The sequence below is a fragment of the Buteo buteo genome, chromosome 5 (assembly GCF_964188355.1).
Source record: "Buteo buteo chromosome 5, bButBut1.hap1.1, whole genome shotgun sequence".
NCBI lineage: Eukaryota > Metazoa > Chordata > Aves > Accipitriformes > Accipitridae > Buteo > Buteo buteo.
This window is the reverse complement of record NC_134175.1, coordinates 53,745,171-53,765,255: the sequence shown is the minus strand read 5'-3', so window position 1 is coordinate 53,765,255 and position 20,085 is coordinate 53,745,171. Positions and strand designations below refer to the sequence as shown.

Below are 20,085 nucleotides of genomic sequence, written 5' to 3'. Positions count from 1 at the left end.
GTAAAAAAAGAGCAAAAAAATAAAACCCTGCAATTCCCAAACCGGACGGGACTCAGAGAGAGTCCAGCTCTAGAGGCGAATTGGGGCTGGATGTGGGTGAAGCAGCAGCCTGCGTGGTGGTGAAGCCTGGTTTGCTCCTCTAGCGTAACCAGGGTTTGTCATGCAGAATTTTTTTCCGCTTCTGAGAAAGGCTCTCTGAGATGCGAATATTTTCATGCCCTCTCAGGAGACCTGTGCTCAGCCCTGGTAGTTTCATTTCCCACAAATCCTGCACTCGCACAGGACAGTGGGCAAAAGCTGTGCCTCTCCCAAGAGCGGGGAGCCGCCAGGTGAGCACGTGCTGGGGTTGTAGGGAGCCTTGTTGCCTTTCTGAGCCAAAGTAAGAAACTCCCACCACCAGAAATTAGACTAAAAATAGTAAGTCCACTAATCTGCCACCCTTGCCGAGGCAGGTTTGTTCTCTCCAGAGGTTTATTGAGTGCCTTGTTCAGCAGAGTTCCAGCTATTCAAGTGATGCTGCTTACACCACATCCCGTGGGAGATCACCAGGGATTCTCTGCGAGACAAAGACATTTTTTGAAGTTCAGCCTTCTTTTTATTGCTTTACTCCATCTCTCGGTGTTCAGCCATCCTTGAACCACTCTGCACTTGACCGCTGTGGTGCATCTACCTTTCAAAACTGCCGCTGTCAAAGAGCCATCAAAGTCAACGGGTGTCTTACAGTGGGTGAGAGAGTAAGCTGACCCCCCCAGGTCTGTGCGCTTGGGGCCAGCAGAAGCTGGGGTGCAGGAGAGCCCCCCCATACCAGCAGCAAGCCAGTGCTGAGGGCTGGACGAGCGCTTCAGAGCCGTGGGTCAGAGCCAGGGACGAGTCTTTGCTGCACATCCTGGGTGCTGTTGCAGTGGAGACCTGCCTCTAGCTTTCCAAACTCACTCTCTTTCGTACAGGTAGGTCCAAAGATGTCATTACTGACGATGCGACTGGTGGCTGCGTGCTGGGGCAAAACGTTTTCATTTGCTCGACCTTTTTCAAATTTTACGCTCACACCTATCCAGGCTGCGGCCAAGAGGGAGACCGTTGGAGAGGTGACTCCGCTTTTGCCCGGAGGACTCGGCCAGCCCGGGGCTTTGCCTTCTGCCACCCAGCAGCCCCGCGCGGCGGCGGCTGGACCCCCGCCTCGGGCTGACCGCCCTGCTCCGGGCATCCTCATCAGGCGGCAGGTCCTCCGGGGCTCGCAGGGAGAAGGTTGCTTCCTCACCCCACGCACCACAATTACACAGGCTAATTGAGGGCACGACGCTGGTTGCGGCGGTGGCGGGGGGGGCTTGGGGAAGCGCGGGGCTCTCACAGTGTGCCGGTGCCACCAGTGTGCTGCGGGGAGGGGGCAAACAGCACAGCTGGGCTCCCAAAACCCCGGGACAGCACCTGGCCATGCAGCGACGGCACCCTAAAAAGCCAGGCACGGGGGGGTAACGGCGAACCCCTCCGCTCTGCTGCCGCTCATGACAGGGTACTCGGGAGTACAGGACTGGGTCTCTCAGCTGGTGGCATGAGTCCTTCGGGGGCGAGAACTCAACAAAGGACTTTATTTATTTAGGGACACTCCCTAAAATGTAGTAGAATATGCTTTTATGTCTTTGCAGGGTGCCTTGTATGACTGAAAGGTGGCAAATCCCACACCGTGACTGCATGGGTCCCATCAGCCTCCCCCTGACCCCCGTGTCCCGCAGAGGTTCCCGTCCTGCAGATCCACCTTTCAGACAGAAACCTCCCAGCACTGGGGTCTGTCCCCTTTGTAGGATACGATGCATTTTAAGAAGGAAAAAGCAGAGGTACTGCAGAGCCTAAGCATTCATTACCTCTTACGTGCTCACACGTCCATGTTTTATAGTCTCAGCTTTATTCTTTGGAGAGCTTTGGAAAAGGGAGTACGGTATAAAACATCTTCTGAAACTCTATCCCAAGCATTTAATAGAACCATGTTCCTACCCCTTTTATGTCACTTTCCAGCGCCGCTCCTGTGGTCACAAGTCACAGGACAATATTGTCACTTTGCTCGCTTTGGAGACAGCTTTGAGGCTGAAGTTCTCACGTGTGCTCACGTCAGCCACAGTGCTCATGCCCTCAGCCTATGTGAGAACAGCAATAGTACTAGGTGACGTAACCAACCGGAATCCAGCCGGTCTGTGAAGTTAAGACATTAAGAAAATAAAATTAAGATTCATAAAAAGTCAAAAGACACTTTAAGGAAGAAAGAAGAGATGTGTTTCTGACAAGGCTACTCACTGTCGGTTCTGCACTGGGTGCCATAGCTCCTGCCAGCTCTCAGGGGCTGCCCAGCTCTGGGGGGGTCATTTCATTAGACACCGAAATCAGCCATTTAGGGCAAAGCACAGGGGGTCAGTGGAGAGACACTGGTCGATACCTCGGGACTGTAACCCCTCCCTGTGCACGGGGGGTCCCCCGGACCCACGGCGGGGGCCAGCCCCCGCGACCCCCGTGCCGTCCCCGTGAGCGGGGAGCAGCTGGAGACCCGCTCACGCTGGGGTGAGAGCAGGGAAAATTAATGTGCAGGAGTACTCCCGTCTCCTTCCCCAGGTGCTGCCGGGTCTGCGGCATGGGAATGTCAGCGGGGCGAGGGATGCATCCCCGGGGAGCTGGGCCAGGAGCCGGGCGGTGGCGGCACCCCGTGCCCCGTCCTTTCGGGGGGCTCCATCCATCGGCTGCCATCGCTTGCACAGGATCCTGCTGCTCAGCTTTGCAAAAGAGGAGAGAGAAGAGGATGGTCGCTTGGGAAGTTATAAATTTAATGGACAGTGGGTTTAACTCTGGTGCTTATGTTATGAAACACAATGATTACACGGTGCGGGAACACACGCAACTGAATTCAGCCTTAAAAATAAGGGAAACCAAAACAACTGCGAGGGCCTGACCCCACAGCTCTCCCGCCTGGGCAGGCAGGGCACGCTGCTGTGTTTGTGCAACCGCAGCCGACGGCTCAGCTTCGCATCCATGGGGGTGCAGTCTTTATCCAGGGCACACATGTAACTCCCATTAATTTAAGGGGAATTATGTGAATTGTACAGCAAGAGTTGACTATACTCCTGAGTATTGCTGTTATTATGTTTACCATCAATATTCATGAAGTCTTCTTAAAAAAAAAAAAGCGGCAGCAGGGAAAATTTGCTCTAAAATAGAGAAGTGTAATATCTTCTGGGAGCGCTTGTGAAAGCAGCATTTCTTCCAATATATTTTCACTATGTATTTCTCAGAGTGTTGTCCTGAGTTATGAGGACAGTTATTGAAAATAGCAAATTGTCATGATACTGCACATCATCATTGCAATGTTTGGCCTCTTCAGGAAATCAATTGGTCTTGATTAATAATTTGCTTTGGAGTTTTCCAGCCTAGGCAACTCCCACGTATAAGAGAACATGTAACTTTAGAACAAAGAATCGCACAAAAGCCTGCTTCTCCTTTGTGCGGTGCTTTATTTGGGTAGATGCACCAATACGGTTTGCATTGAGTGCCAAAAGACAAAATTTCTGTGGGTTTTTCTTCTGCTCTGAAAGTCTGTTGTCTTTTATACGTATCACAGCACCACTTATGACTCCTTCACAGGCAGCACTTTGATTTACGCAAACAACTGTAAATGGTTTATACATTTGTGGGGAAGTGAGGGGTAGCGGGCAGCAGCGGGGGCTGCAGGTGAGGAGGAGGAGGAGGAGGAGGAGGAGGAGGAGGAGGAGGCGGAAGAGGCTCTCCATCCCCACCGCCGGGAGCCCGGCCGTGCCCTGGGCTGTGCTGGGGCTGTGCCGGGGCTGTGCCGGCGGCGGGGCAGAGGCTGCTCTGCCCTCTGATTAAAGCCAGCAGAGGGAAAAAAGGCAGAAGTGGGCCCGTGCCTTCTGTCGCTGCCTCCAGCCGCGGCCCCGCAGCAGCCTGCCAACAGGGCACTGCTCTGCCAGTTGTAAATTTTAATTGGCCATCTGGGGAAAGCACAAACCACTGACTAGAGATTAATCAGTAAATTAACCCAGGCATAATACACATTTCCCACCGGGGCCCGGGCTGCTCGAGGCTGGGGCGGAGCAGCCGGGGATGCGGGAGGACTCGTGCAGGGATGCTGTTATTGCTTACCGCCGCGCCGCCGAACATATTCCCCGTGTCCCGAAATTCCCTTCAGCGTGACCTTGGCGGTGCCCCTGATTTGTATGGCAGTTGCAGAGAGGTTTCCCTGTAAGTGCTCAACACAGATGGCACAGGTACCGCTGCCGCCGGAGGAAGAGTTGATGAATCAGTGAATGTGACAACTTCCCTCTGGTGAGCTGTTCGCTTGGCTGCGGAGCCGCCTCCGGGAAGAAACAGTCGTGTACCTGCGGCTGTGCCCGGCAGGGATCGCAGGGGGTCTGGGCTGTGCAGCCAGTGCCCAGCCTGAAAGCAGGGTTGGGGATAAACAAGCCCCCCGCAGCACCTCCATCCATGGAGGGCAAGCTTTCCCATCCACTTTGTATTATTCTTCAGCCTGAAGAAAAATTTCAGGCATCCCTTGCATAGCAGGAAAGTCACCTCTGGCTCGAGCATCCCGCCCTGAGTGCCTCTCTAGCTGCAGAACCCTGATGGGGGCAGGCCGTGGGCACCAGAACCTCAAGCTCTGTCTCAGCTGCCCAGGGAAGGGGCAAAACCCGCTTTCCCCCCTGATGGTCACGTCCCACACCAGTGGCATGGGTGGCAGGAGTGGTGGGCAGGAGCAGGGGGTTAAACACTGACCGGTGGCAGCATCACTGCCCAGTCCAGACTGCAGGAGCCCGGCAGGGTTTGGGTTCAGACAAGGACATTTCCATCCACATCCGCATGGCAGCGCGGTGCTGGCGGGTACCAAAGCCTGGCTTAGTCCCACCGCTGCGGGCGGCACCGCAGCATCCCTCCTGCCCGGCGGTCCTTGCCTTTGCAATGGCCCGTGAGAGAGCCAGGATCCGTCCCCGCTCCCTGGCTGTCTGCAGGCAGCCCCCGCCGGGGCTGGGGGACGGCGGGCGAGGAGGGAGCTGACCCATGCGGATGCAGTGGCCACCGCGTCGAGGGACAGGGCCAGGAGCCCAGGCTGACATACACCCCCCCACTGAGAGCACTGCTTTAGCAAGGGTTTGTCTTTATCGGCAATTATCACGCAGCTGAATTACGGCACACGTTTTTCTTGCAAGGGAAATGAGAGGAACCCCGCTTGCAATGCGATGTTTCGGGGCAGAGCTAATAATCCTCTCCTATCACAAATGCTGGATGCGGCATTAGACCGGGAGGAGACTCTCCCCGTACCACCCAACGGCTTTGCATAGGTTTATACCAACTTTCCTGTGCCTTTCCCAAACACGCACAATAAAAACTGTTTCTGTTGGAGTGTTGAAATTCAGGTAGGGTAGCTGGGGGAGAAATCCTCATCTACTTCCCATCCGCACAGCTTCTAGCACAGTCCTGCCAGACCTATGTGACTTCTGAGTGCTGCAGCCGAGCGGGGGGCAGGGGGAAGAAAGAGGGAAGGAAAGCAAAACAGCCAAAGAAAACAGGGAAAGTCAAACTCAGCAAAATTCAGCCACGTGACAGGTAGCTGGTACACGGCTCAGTTCCACCCAGAAGCAAGCGCAGCTCACCCCGGTGTGATGGCAGCGTCGAAGCGCAGCACGCTCGGCGCGGGGAGCTGCAGCTGGCACAGGCTTGTGCCCTTGCAATGGTTTTGCTCCTTCGGCTGGTCCGCTTGCCAGCTCCCCCGCTCCAAATTCCCCGGCCAGATCCTGCAACAGCTCCTAAAGCCGTCTGGGCCTGGGGATGGCTGGTACCCCGCTGCTCTCAGAAACGTGGTGTCAGGGACTGTGCCTTGACCTGGACCCTGCCAGGGCGCTGGGTGTTTGATAAACCCCCTGCTGCTGCAGGAGACAAAGCATGTCCCCTTCCACCTTGGGATCACAAATCCTCCCTGGTGACCCAGTGTCCCCTGGTCCTGCCTGACCCCCACACCGCAGCCTTCCCAAGCCTGACTCCTAGTTAGCATTCTCCCACTTAGCAACGAGATCAAGCTTATCTTGATAGATATCCTGATTGATTGAATAAATGCAACTAGTGCAGCCGGGTGAATTGCACTCGCACTCTGATTCTTATTTTCCCCCGGACATAAATCTTTGCCCAGTTTGTAAAGTGCTTTGGGATATTTGCAGAAAACAGCCCTGTGTCCACAACTTACTACGGCTGCATAAGTACATCTTCTCTACTAGACTTGCTATTTTGGGGTGAAGTTTTGTAGCATGGTTCAGTTTATTAGCCCCTAGGATTGACTCTGTCAGTCTCTGTCTGTTGCCATAAAGAATGAACCCTGCTCTTCTGAATTTAAACATTTCTCCTAATAAGTGGTTCCTTAGCTGTGAATATATGGATGCACCATTGTATCATGTCTGTGATTTTGCATTTTCCCCACTGTCTCTTCTGCCTGACATGATAATAAGCTATGTGTTAAGCCAGAAAAAAGCAATTTTCTCCTGAGGTTAATTTCTTTGGATTGCCCACCTGAAGTGGGGAGTTGCATATAAATTCTAACTTGTACTGAAGTGGAGAAGATTGAGTTAGTTAGTTTTTTGGCATAGATGATACAGTGCAAATCCTTATTGACATACCGGGTGTTTTGTTCTGTCTTCCCAGCAATCGCCTTCGGAAGAAAATGATATTAAAAGCAGTCTTTGGCTTCCTGGGTGCCAGCCGTGTGCCCGTTCCAGCAGGGAGGACCCCCTCTGTCTCTGCAGAATATTTGAGCCATGTATGCCACCTCCGACCTGCTGCCGGCCACCGCTCCGGAGAGGTCCACGCGGCCGCCGAGTGGGTGAACAGGGGTGGTCTACGGTGTGAGCTTTGACCGGCTCCCAGCAAAACAGGGCATCCCTGGTGACCCTAGCGCAGAGCGGCACGGTTTGGCCAGGAAAGGCCGTTAGAGTTGGTGACCGCTGCTCGCCCTAACCATGGGTGCTGTGTTCCTGCTGCCAAGGAGCAAACCCTGCTTGGAGAGAGAACCTCAGAGCTAGTGCAGTGCTGGAGAACACGCACGCTCAGGAGAGCAGCCGTCACTCATTTGTCCGTGAAAACGTAGCACCGGCTGTGTCTAAGACAAGCCTTCAGAGGCACCATCCTCTTCTGCTGGCGGCAGTGGTGTGGTGCGGTCCCGCTTCACGGGACGCGGAGAAGATGTGCCTCTTCCCACGGCACCCACCTCCCATCTGCCGGGATGGGGCCGGGGCCGAGACGTCGGGAAACAGAGCCTTGCGAAGGGCTCGAGGGGTGGCCCCGGAGAGCGTCAGGCATCCGCAGGCGTAGCTCAGCAGGGCTGCTGGAGGATTTACCGGCTTGTGGGGCAATCAGCCCAGGTATTTCCTCACCTCAGTCCATTTTCTTGCAACTGAGCTCAAAGTCTAGAAATTTTCCATCCTTTATTTCCCGGAGCAGCACAAGCTGCACACCTCAGCATCACTCAGTGTTTCACAGAGAGACAAAAACTGGTTTTTTTTTCCTGTGTTGCAATTAATATGTAAAACTCCTAATTAATGATGGGTCTCATAGCAGAATGCATAAGTAATTCTTTTGTATTTGATAACAGGGTATATTTGAGGGGCTCTACACCTAATTATTACACACCGATTTCCTTAAAGGGTGGGCAGCCCCGCTTTCCTGACAGCACCCGAAAGAGGCACTTAACTACTTGGGAAAAACCTCTTAAGGGCCAAGGGGAAATGATTCGGGTTGATGATAATTCTTTACCCTTACCAAGAAAACAGAAACGGTAGTGACCAAGAAATGTACTGCACTCCAATGTTTGTGTTGGTGTGGCTAGGAAAGAGTCTGTCCTTCCTCAGCCGTGACTTTAGTAAGGCCCATGTATACAGACAGAGGGTTTTGATGGAACAACATCGATGCTTTAGTAATTGTAATTGTTGAAGTCTCATCAGAGACTAAGAGCTACAATGGCATCTCCATGCTCCCCGAGCCCGATGGCCTGCCATCTTATTAAGTGGCAAAACCATCCAAATTTAGTGCCCAATTCAATCAATACCATTGAAAGAAGGAAGAAAAAGGTGGCTGGTGGCCTCAGAAATTGGATTGTGCGTAGCTCAGGTGGACTGCGACCCTCCTGGGTGAGGGTCCTGGTGTGTAAATGCTGGTCCTTGCAGCCGCTGCAGGAGAGAAGGTTTTTCAGGAGGGATTTTGGGGAGAAAAAGTTTGTGTATTGGGGAGGGCCAGGCAGACTGCTGTATTCCTACTAGAAGTGACTGTGAAGAACATACGGTTTAATTTAATGCAGGAGACTTTGTAGATTATAATTGACTAGATAATTGGGAAAGGATGATAATTGTTTATGAGAGGGAGGGATTTAGTAATTATTCAAAGCTGTTTTAAAAGACTTATAAATACTCCTTGACAAAGGCCCAGGAGGGGCCAAAACGTTGGCTCAATCATTTCCTTACCTCTCCAGAATTAATGTTTAAGCATGTATGATAAATCAGTAATAAGGTGCAGTACACTGCTGAGCACTCGCGGGTGCTGGGGCGCAGGATGACGGAGGGATGCCCCGGGCCATGGTACCTGTGCCCAGCCCAGCATCCCCATCCGCTTCTCCCAGCTATCGGGAACCTGGTGGAAATGCCTTGGCACGGCAATTTGCATGGGGATGTACAAAAATATGCATGTGCATGTACAAAACCATGCACAAAAGCTGCTAAAAAGGAGTTCGAAAGATGATTTAACCCCAAAGGCGCTACTAGTGTTCTTTCGAAGGTACGTGTGCGCTGTGGAAACGCACACAGGAGCGCATCAGCACTGGTCCTTTTGCAATTACATTGGTTTCTTTTACCCTGAAGAGGGAACATTGGTATCAATTATTTAAAATTCTGGACTGTCAAAATATATGTGAATAAAGAAATCTGAGCGGGCAAACAGCACTCATGTATACCAAATATTTCTTCTCTTCAGCATGCCTCTCCAGAAAAGCCTGGACGTGTATCTAAAATAATTAGATTTTGTTCAGTAATCAAACTCAATCAGATGGATTCTCTGTGAACTACTTTTATACCCACAATGAGGAATGTGTGTCGTTCTCTGTGCATTTGCATATTTTTCCATAAACCTAAAACCAATCAATTTTGAAGAGTTATGATAATATAAAGAATCTGAGGCAATTACATGTCTTTTAAACAGGGATTCAAAATGCATTCCGCTGACAGCGTTCATGTCATAAACCAGTCAAAACTTCTTTAACCCTTTTAGCGACATCTCCATAAGGGCGGACGCCCGGGACATCGCTGGCTGCAGGAGCCGATGGCCGGAGGTGCAGCCGGGGGCCGTTAATTCCCCCCGGTCGTTAATTCCCCAGGCACGGCCCGGGGCTGGTGCTGCTCTTGCCCTTACACACGGCGCCGAGGTGGAGCTCGCCTCACACGGCGTGGAGCGGCGCTGCCAGGGGACCCGTCCCAGGGGCTGATAGGCAAATTAGCAGTGCCATATTTTCCTCAGCGATTATGCCAAATATCACATCAGCCACCATATGGGCTTGAACACAGACTTCTCAGGGATTTCATTTTCATAAATAGGGAAGAATTATGCAAAGTGCTATAGGTAGGGCTTAGAAATGTTTTTTTAAAACATCCATTTGGTGGAAATGACTTTTTAATGATTTTTCTCTGTGGTTATGCCTGGCCACAGCAGCCTTTTTCCATCTTTATTAAGTAGTTCAGACTTCTCCTTTCGCGCTGTTAACGCTTTGATCCGGAGAAGGCCGAGCACCTCTGGGAGCCTGAGCGTGGGAGTTTGGACGGGCACCCTGAGCTGCACATCCCCACCTAACAAGCTTCACTTCAGAGGGGAGCTGGCCTCAAAACCTTGCTAAGCGTGCATAAAAAGGGAATTTTCTTCAGTGTATTTGTGGCCCTGCTCTACCTTCAGGAACCAGGAACACGTGCCATCCTGCAGAGCCTGTGCCCAAGGGATGGGGCAGCTCCAGAGCACTTTGCCGTGGCTGAAATATTCCATTTCTCGACATAACTCCTCCTTTTTAAAAGCCATAACCAACTGAAATATTTTATCAGTGAAACTCTTTTGTGAAAACAAAATATTTCATGGAACCAGACCACCTGGGCCATTGCAGAGACATTTCACAGCTCTTCATTTTGGGTTTTTGTTTTCAGTAAGAAGGTACTTCGTCGCATTTGAGGAAATTCTTACTTAAAGAAGAATTCCACTTCCTAAAAACAACTAAAAAGAGTTTAGTTTTAATGAGATATACAGCATTTGGGGCTTATGTCAGGACAAAAGAGGCATTAAATCAGCTAACACACTGAAAATACCAACCCGCTGTCAGTCACTGAGGAGAAAGGATAGAGAAGGTGAGACCTGCCCCGTATTGGCAAAGGCGAGAAGTCCTAAAATGAGTTCAAACCCCATCCAAAGGCTACTGAAACCAACAGCACTCAGCAAAACCTCAAATGAGTATGTTTAGGACTGCTTTAACTTCTCAATCCCATTTTTCCACCTGTTCTGAAGACAAAACTGATCCCTCTCTTTCTCTCGGGAGGAACCAATTCTTCATTCTTGCTTTTTGGTCTCATTTTAATACATTTCAGCAGCCTGTCCAGCCAGGCTGTGGCAGAACCTCTCGATGTGACACGCCATGGCTTTGGCTTAAACAAACTTTCAGACTGCTCTGAGTCTTTTGTTGATTTATAGAAAATGGGAAAAGTGTTCCTATGTATTTCTTGTACAGTGACAGACAGCATCTGAATTCGATGTTGACTCATACAGACTATCTCTTTTTCACCTAGGAAACACCCTTTGGCTGCAGAGCACTCTCTAATATTATTATTTTAAAATAAGGAGCACAAAAGCATACTTTTTACTGGTTACAGACTGCTATGCAGCTTTTACAAACAGTCTGTATTTTTAAAAGTGTTTTCTCTTAATGACCCAGCCAGTGTTCTTTCAAAGTGGTGGATTGCCTTGGTGTCCATTAACAACTTTGCTGTTATGTTTCTTTTTAGAGTTTTTGAGGTTTTTGGCAGACAGTTGTGGTGGATGAATTTTTACTGTGTGAGTCTTTGAGTTTTTATTTGATACCACAGACAACATTTCTGGTATTTTTTAAATACAGCAGGGAATTATTTAGTGAAAACAAAGAGCCCTTGGGTAATTACTGGGGGGGGGGGGGGAGAAGATCACATTAAAGTGATTTTTAAAGATCTGTTCAAATTTCATATTTTTCCCTATTAGTGACAATTGTGTCAACAATGGATAGAGCAGCTCTCTGGGGTACACAGAAGACCCAAACCACCAGCTCTCTGCTGGGCCAGGGGAAGAGAGCCTGTTTCTGCCTGTGCTTTTCCACACTCTCTGTCTTTGCAATAGCAAACTCTTTATTTATTGCAAAGCATTACAGAAGTAATTCAGTGCATAAATAAACCAGCTCAGAGGGTGTTGGGTTTTTTTGTTTACGTAGAGAAGACACTGAATTCATCCTTTTGTGCAAGAGGGACCTCCCTCCCAGCGATGGCGTCACCAGCCTCTGCCGTCAAAGAACAGGAGGAAACGCAAAAAGCCTCGTAACGAGGAATTACTTACTCTGTGCTACATTAAATTACATCTACGCTGAGATTAACGCCAACATTTATAAAGAAACTACATCCACCTTAGTGGCAACAATTAAAACACAGCTGTCAGGTCCCCATCCGTCTCGTGTGTGTGTGTGTGTAACATGCCTCAGCTGAAAGACCGACATATATCCAAGGAATAGGCTCATTCAGGAAAAACCAGGTGGAGAAAGAAGATATCTACAGTGTGCCTGACAGGGAGGAAAGCATGTTTGCTCAGAATATATTGGAGACCCAGATTCAGAGGAGGTCATGCTTGTGAAAATATTACCACTGTAATATTGCCAAGGTCATGTCTGAAGGCGGGTTTGGGCTGTGCAGGAGCTGGCATGTTAAATATGTGCAGGAGCAGCACACCTGGAGCACCCTCCCTCTCCACCGCCTGCCCTCCTTTTCCACCCCAGAGTTAAACGCTGTCGACACGTTTCCCTCGATGTGCCTTCGCCTCCGTCCTCTGACCTCGTGGACCCCTCGTCCACCCCAGACCCTCGTGGAGCCCTGGTCCTCTCCAGACCCACTCCTCGCCCTAAAGGGCACGTTTCCCCAGCTGCGAATCTGTACTGGTGGCACAACGGTGGCTGAATTGCCCTGCTTTCAGGAAACTTTTAATCAAATGCAATTTCAGAAAAGGGACTATTTAATTTTGGCCTTAGCTGTTGGTCCGCTCGTTGGTGGATCCGTCACTACAGGCGAGAGAGACCCCGTCCCTTCTCTGTGACCTTCGATCAGAGCAGAAAGGAGGAGTGGGTCATTCGCAAGTTCGGTACCTGGAGGACCTAGGAAAACACGGAGCTAGGGGCAGGAGGAGGTAACAGACACCAATAAATGTGGTTTTCAGATCGTGTCACTGGAGATGAAGGTTGTAGTGGCAAAAACTTTGCAGATCAACCCAGAAAACAACAGCCCAGTGATACTGCCTTTCTGGGCTGCAGCGATGTGCGGGTCCAGAAGAGAGGAAGAACAGGAATTTGCTGCGTTTTATCAGCGCGAGTTCTTTCAGGTATAACCTGTGCTCCTGGCCGGGTGGGAAGGGGCAGGGGGAGGACGGGTCGGCGAAGAGCAGCCGCCACGGTCGTTTGTGAGAGCCGGGGACGCCGGCAATGCTCGCTGCAGACCCTCAGTTCATGTAAATTCATATTTATTCGCCTTGTTGTTCTTCTGAAAGGTGGAGAAATTCATTCTGCCTTTCTGTCATTTGTTTCCCTACCGGAATATCTTTCACAAACATTTCCAGTGTTCTCTCCCCTTGCAAATGAATAATGGGGGAAAGTAACTTTGGAAATGACATTGCAATGTAATCATCCATATTGTGTATTGTGGTTAAAATTGATTAAAATAATATTGAAACTCCCCCAAGGGATTATGCAATTATAAGTCAAGTCCCAAATGGAAAAGGTTTTTGAGAACTTGGCAGATGTCTTAATGAAAATGAAGCATTATAGTAATATATTAGTGCTATTTGTATATTATTGACAGCAAGATCACTAAACTGTATAAATTACTGTCCAGAAGAATGGCTGAATTGTTTTTCTTTCAGGAAATTTTTAATAAAATATAATTTCAGAAAAATAATTGTTTAATTTTGGCCTTAGCTTTTGATCTGCACATTGATGGATCAATTATTAAACTGAGTTTTAGCTACTCATTTGCTTTGAAAGTTGACAGTTAAATATTTGATTTTACACCCGTTTTGTTTTATTACAAAATAAATTCTGGCTAATGCCATAGACTATTACTTGCAGCCTTGCAATAAGAGGTAGTAGAAGGCTCCCAACTTTTGTTTGCCGTAATAAAGCTGCTCTCCTGGCACAGCCTCTTCTGAAGGCTACCATGGAGCGAAAAGTGGGGATGCCGAGGCAGGCAGGCTCCCCCTTAGGAAGGCAGGTAATCGTCTTCCACTTGGGGAATTTTGAACCCTTTAAAGCCTGCCTCATTAGGCATTCGCTTAAAAGGGCTTGGGATTTGGTGGTTGTTTTTCTTTTGCCCTGCACAAAGCAGCCCTGTATAAATACCAGTAAATAAAGTAAATTCGTATCAGTAGATTTATTCCGATACAAGAATTTCTGTTTCAGTGGTTAAGAAATAAACTGCTTGCCTGCAACTACACAATATTTTAGTCTCTAATTTTAAAAATACGCTGTATTTTAATACCTTTTTTTAAACAGATACCAGTTTTTATGAAGCACTACATGAGTTGCTGATGGATAAATCACCCAAGCATGGTTAAAGAGACCCTAATCTCCAGATGGTACCAGATCCATTTAATTGTATCCTCTGACCTCATCTCACCTGAGCCTGCATTAAAATCATAATACAGTTCAAGTGTAAAAATGATATAGTGTTTATTCGTCCTGTTTATAGGGGGGCAAACACACAGTTAAATTCACATGTCGAAAATTAGTGTAGTCATTTGAAAAGGTTGAGTTAGATCAAACTGACTCTCAGCATTTTATTTGCCCTTTTTTATTTCAATGGCTCTATTGCTATAGTTCGACATCTTTAAATGATGGAGGATGCTGAGAAAGAGGTGAAGCGGGTTTCTGGGCATGACGAAGGTGGACCCTTGCATCAGCCATGGGGCCGCATCCAGCCCTGGGGAAGGGGGATGGAGCACTTGGTCTCATTTTTAATTTGCGCCATGCATAAGGAGAGAAGGCCGCACGCATTGTAAATCCACTGCAAATATTTTAATATTTCAGCCCAAATCAGCCCTTCCCTCCGTGGTCCCATTTTCACTGCTCTAGCACACAGGCATGCCCCTTTCCACCTGGCAGGGTGTCCTGCACACACCACAGGAGAGATGCTTTTTCCCTGAAAACGATTTCCAGCGTGAGCCCGCTTTCCTCCCCGCTCTCGGGGCATCCCCCCGCGGGCTGGCCGGGGGAGGCGTTACAGGGGTGCACTGCCCTGGGGCTCCCACCCCGCCGCGGAGCTCCCCGCCTCGGGGCGATCCCCTAAAATAGGTATTTTTGCGGCAGGTGGTCAAGCTTTGCGGACTGGTGATTGTGCGAGTAATTAGTTACCCGTACTCACCCCATAGTTACACACGTGAATGAAATTTCATGTGAAATGCGTATTGACTTGTGCATCGATGTGGCAGCTTCTCTTCATCATGTAAGAGCAAAATACTTCTTCGTGGTACCGCTCCGCAAAGGGGCTGAGCCCCAGCCCAAGGGGGGGTGGAGGAGAGGGGGGAGAGGAACACAGACAAATAACCTAAATTATTATGAATGTATTGACAGAGCCAGGTTAGCAGTTTTACTGCAGATATACTAGATTATAGAGAGAATTGAATAATTTATCCAGCAATTTTCACATAAGCAATATTATTAAAAATGAAGACATGAAAAAAGAGGTTAGTTATAGTGGAGAATATATATAGGCCATGAATAAATGTATTAGGCAGTAAGAATAGTGAATGTTTTAGTAGGTTTAGACTAGATTAAAAAAACCTGCATTTGATTTCAACTAAGTCCTAAAATATCTGCTGAGACAAAAAAAGCACCGCTTACGATCGGCAAAGCCAGAACAGCCATACCCAGGCAAGCTAGAGGCCGTCCTCGGAGCGGGGTGGGTTGCTCCTCGTCACGGTGCTCACACCGCCACGCGCTGCGTGCCGGCATCGCGCCCCACGGCCCCCCGTGCCGGCGGCACCACCCGTGGCGCAGGGACGAGATCGTCCCGTCCACCCACGTGCGCGAGCCCCACGCTGCCCGGCATGCACGCTGGGGCCGTACGCTGGTTTCCCACGGTCCGGTCCTGGTGGACAAGGCTGGATGGGGACCGGGACCGGGACCGGGACGAGGCAGCCCTGCTTGCCTGCCAGGTTTCGATGCTGGCCGATGCCTCTTGGATTCAAACTTTGGGAATCCCAGGAGCTGCCGTTAGGCTCAAGGGGATGCGCTCATCCCCACGTCTCGGCTTTGCGAGAAGACAGCTCCTGTCCGTCCGTACAGAAAACATCCCTGTCCCTCCATCCGCTCGCTCCGGTGGAGCTGGGGAGCCACGGGCAGCGCTGGTGCGAGGGTCCCGCTCACCAGCGCAGATGCTGGCGGCGGCGGAGACCCTCGGCGTGGCGGGGACCGGGGGGCACGGCCATGTTCCTGGAGCCCCCCGCTGCCAGCCTCGGGGGGCGGCGGGGAGGAGATTTGGCGCAGCGCAGAGGTTATCTAAATGGCAGGAGAGGTCCACAGCGCAGACACAGGAGTGTTTATTTTTGTTTCCTATTGAGTTCCTTTTTATCTCTTGTCCTTATGGTTATCTTTTCTCCCCCCCTCTCGCGCTTTGGCAGGGAAGCCGAATACTGATGAGACGTAAGCTGGTAAAGTCGCAAGCATTTCCAGGCGGTAGGTTTGGGAATGAGAGGTTAGTCTGACTAATTAGCCTGGAGGATTTTTGCTCCCCGGGCACGCAGGTTGGGGTATTACAATAACAGCCTCTCCGCACCCGGCAGCTTTTGTGCCACAGGCGCAGGCGGCTGCAGGCAGCACCGGCTCTGGTTCAGCAGCCCACAGCCAGGGCCACAGGTCCAGGGCCAGGATGGGTCCCACGAGCTGGGGTGCCAGAAACTTTAAATAACGACCAAGGCAAGGCTTAGGAAGCCCCGTTATGCACGTGCCTGAGGCATGTACAGAGAGAAAAACATCTCTGGGATTTTTATGTTCCAAATTTTAGAATATTTTTTTTTTTAAGAAAAGAAAGTATATCTATGTATGTGTACAGGAGTGGGAATTTGGAGAGCTGGCTGTAAGTGGCGGTGCAGGGAGACCTGCCTCTGCCCCAGCCCACCGCGCGTGCAGACCTGCCGAGCCTCATATTGTACTGGGACTCTCCTGCAAAAACCTCAGGATTGGTGCATTTCTAACAACAGGCGTGTTTGCTGCAGATGGAACTCGGTTGGCCCGTGGTGGTCTGCCATGGAAAATGGCTTCCCACGGCTGGAGCAGGGCACTGCCCGCCCGGGTCTTGATGCTACCGGTGTCTGAGATCGCAGGCATCCACCCACGGGACTACGGAGTTGGGTCTGGAGTGGGATTTGTCCTAAATACAGCTGAAATACATTTTAAATACAGGCATATATATGTATACAAAAACACTCTCTCCCTTTTTTTTCTTCTTTGTTTGTAGAGGAACCAACCTCAAAGCTCTTTCAGTTAGTTGTGATTCACGAACAGAATGGTCACGGAAAAGCTGATACGTAGACCTGATTTTGAAAGCTTGCTCTGTTTGGGGTGTCTTGCTTTCTGTGGTTGGTTTGATTTTTTAAAAAATTAGACTACATACCCTTATGCTCCTAAAATAATGCCATTAGAAAAATTCTCAAGGCCAGCATCTTTCAACAAAGGCCTGCACCCATTTAAATGGTATTTCAGTGTACTGAAGTGAACCTGGTGGGTTTCTGCAGTGCCGAGTGAAGGAGTGGGTTTGGTTTGATGAGCTGCACAGCCTCAGCCCTGCCTCCAGCCCTCCCAACCCCGGCGGGCTCTGCCTGCTCTCCATCAGCAGGGCAATGGAGTTGATGTGTAACCGAGGGACCTCGCCAGCTCTCTCCAGTGCGGGAGCCCCGTGGGGCACAGCGGTTCCTTCCCTAACCACAGCAGAGCAACTCCCACCTAGAGAGAAGGTTTCCTGCTCTTCCACAGACACGCACCCACAAGACCACCAGCAAAAAGCCAGGCATTTGCTGCAGCCGGGCTCCGTTGCCCCAGGAGCAACTGCGTTTGGGGTCCTGTGAGCTGAGTGACAGCCCCAAGGGAGTTGCTTAACATCTCCCAGTGATTTACAAATTTCTGGCTGTCCTCAGAAATAGAAATGCCTGCTGTTTCCTGGGCCCGATGGCTCTGTGAGTACAGTTCTGAGGAGAGTTTTGATCTGATTTCCTTTTGGCCAGGACAGCAACCAGCAGCTGAGAGCATCCCCCGTCAAACGCTGCGGTAGAGGAGCTGTGCTATCCCACTGCCTCCCGGCCAGACTTGGGTTCAGTGCAGAAAAATGCCAGGGGCCCACTCGTTCGACCAAGAAAATGCCTTTTGCAAACATTACAGTTTTTTTCATTTTGCTGTTCACGTCACATTCAGAGATGTCATGTCACCGTGATTACCTTATTCTTAAGCAGAAGAGGGAAGCGCTTGGCTGCGCCGGGGAGCACACGGTGCTGATTTTGAAACTAACTGGGGGCATGAAACACCAAAGCCTGCTTTCCACTGAGGCTGAGGGTCTACTGACGACTCCAGCGCTGGCTGGCAGGTGCTGGGTGTTTTACAGGGGTCCTGTCCCAGCCCCATCGCATCCCATCACACATCGCTGGGGGTCCTGGTGCCCCGCTGGGCATAGGGGAAGAGGACACCTGGGTTTCCCCCGGGAGCACTGGTGCATCACCCTGACATGGGGCTGAGGTTTCACCTTTCAGTCACAGGCAAGGAGCAGGCTTATTTTTTAAATATTGAAATTTAGGATAGAGAAATAAAACCAGCAAGTGGTTACCAGTGACAAAAGCGTACACAGCAGCAGCGTGTGCCCCTTGTCATTCACAAAACGTATGCTAATTGGAAGTAAACATCATCTATCCTTGACGCACCTTGCAAAGTCGGATCTGGCTTATAAATAGGAAAAAGTGCTCCGGCTGCTACGAGTGGTTTGCAGAGTATGTAAGAATCACCACAGGCACCGGGAATGCCTAGACAGAGGGTGCCGGGGTGGATACGGCAAATGCCGGGGCTCTCCCTGCCCTCGGGCGCGGGGGTATCCAGAGGCTGTGGCTGAGCCCCGGCACGGGCAGCACTTGAGGGTGCCTGGGGACCCCGGCGGCAGGACGGGCTCCCGCGGCAGCCGCCACCCCGCAAAACCCCAAGAATCCTTGCTGTATGGAGCTGCGTTGGCTGAAAGGAGCCAAATTAGCTGAAAAGCGCTCTAAATTGCTGGTATCTTACTGCCGGGGTTGTAGCGCTTTGCATCAAGCCCCGCGCCGCTGCTCCGGCGCCTCAGATAGGACGACTTTTTGGTCTAATGGTGCTCTTGTTCGGTGCTGCTTCTTCACATCTGGTCGCCAAAGAGTCACTCTGTCACCCTGCAGCCTGCTAATGAGATCCCCCATTTAATTAATACCATAAGAATTTTAATTCTGACTGAATCAATTTAACGTGATGTGATTTTGTCAGCTCTATTCCCCAAGTAAAAAGTGAGCCTGATGCTTATTACATACATCATTTCACGGGCTCTGCATTCCCTGCTGACTTAAACAAATTCTAATTAAGACTAATTAAAGCATCATTTATGAAAGCGCTTGTGATAGCTATGCAAACATTCTGGGTGGGTATGCTTTGCATAATAATTATCCTAGTTAATATTAAGGCTAGGTCCTTGGCAATTAGGTCTTTGAAACAGAGAGTTATTCTGAATTTAGCCCTTTTCACTGTTGGCAATTAATAACAAAAAAGAATGTGCTAAATTTATCTAGTGACTTCATTAACTGGATAAATTTAGAAGTAGTAGTATTGTTTGCATTTTTAAGTTTAGGCATAATTTTTAAGCCAGGTGATGGTTATTAAAACAGAAGAACAGGGTGTGAATGGTGGCTCCTGAGACTGTGCCGTAACCCTGCAGGGAGGAGAGGTGACTGTGTGTTACATCCAGGCTGCAGAGGCACTTCAGCTTGGGAAAGCCCTATCCCTCCCTAGACCTCCTCGCCTCCAAAGTCTGGCCACAAAGCAGGAACTGGCAGTTTAAAAACATTTTTAAACAAACTGAAAATTAGTTCAGTTTAGTTCAGTCTGTTTTCCTGAGTCAGGTTTGAGAGATTTTCAAATTCCTGCAAGAGATGCTGAAGTTTGGGAGCGGAGCGCGGGAGAGCTGGGAAGGATGCTAACTCAGCTGGGTCTGTATTGACCAAATGAACGTTTCCTTGGCTGCTGCTCGGTTTCATAACACTAAACGTCTTCCCAGCCCAGTGAAAGGATCTAGCTCTGTTCCCAGTGGCTACAACACTGCCACCGGGCAGGATGGCACAGCACTCTGTGTGACATTCAAAATATTCTACTTTCCTCTTTTTTTAAGGTACGGGGCAGAGAGTGGCCGGGGGGGGGGGCGGGCAGGTGGGTGTATAATGGCTCTGCTCCCTTAACACTTCCCAGGGGAAAAAAGTTGGGAACTCTGCTTTGAACCCCACAGACTGCTGTGGAGCACAACTCAAACACATCTTCAGGAGACACTGCAGGACCCAAGGTGACATTAAAAAAAAAAGGATAAAACAACCTTTCATGCACTTCCCAAATACCTTGAGTGTCTGACATCAGAAAAATGCCAGCTCATGGATTTGAGCAGCGAGTTCTCATTTTCTACCAAGAGACTGAGTGGAAAGGCTTTTGGAGGCAGACTTGGCTTAGGTGCCATTTTTCAGTGGCCATTCGATACACTAAAACCTGTG

The 20,085-nt window shown here is 49.9% G+C and overlaps 1 protein-coding gene across 4 annotated transcripts in view; it reads right to left on the bottom strand.

The window, feature by feature from the left end:
• Positions 1 to 20,085, bottom strand: part of GPD2 (glycerol-3-phosphate dehydrogenase 2) — a 142,092-nt gene that overhangs the window by 22,419 nt on the left and 99,588 nt on the right. Inside the window, exon 17 of one of the 4 annotated variants that reach the window (XM_075029112.1) lies at positions 1,826 to 2,184. The exons of 1 other annotated variant lie outside the window; for it this stretch is intronic. In XM_075029112.1, the coding sequence (XP_074885213.1) occupies positions 2,152 to 2,184 (33 nt within the window). In that variant the 3' untranslated portion in view covers positions 1,826 to 2,151. Of the gene's footprint in view, positions 1 to 1,825; positions 2,185 to 14,012; positions 14,821 to 20,085 lie in introns of those variants that run through there. 2 more of the 4 variants (XM_075029106.1, XM_075029108.1) reach the window with 2 other exon arrangements.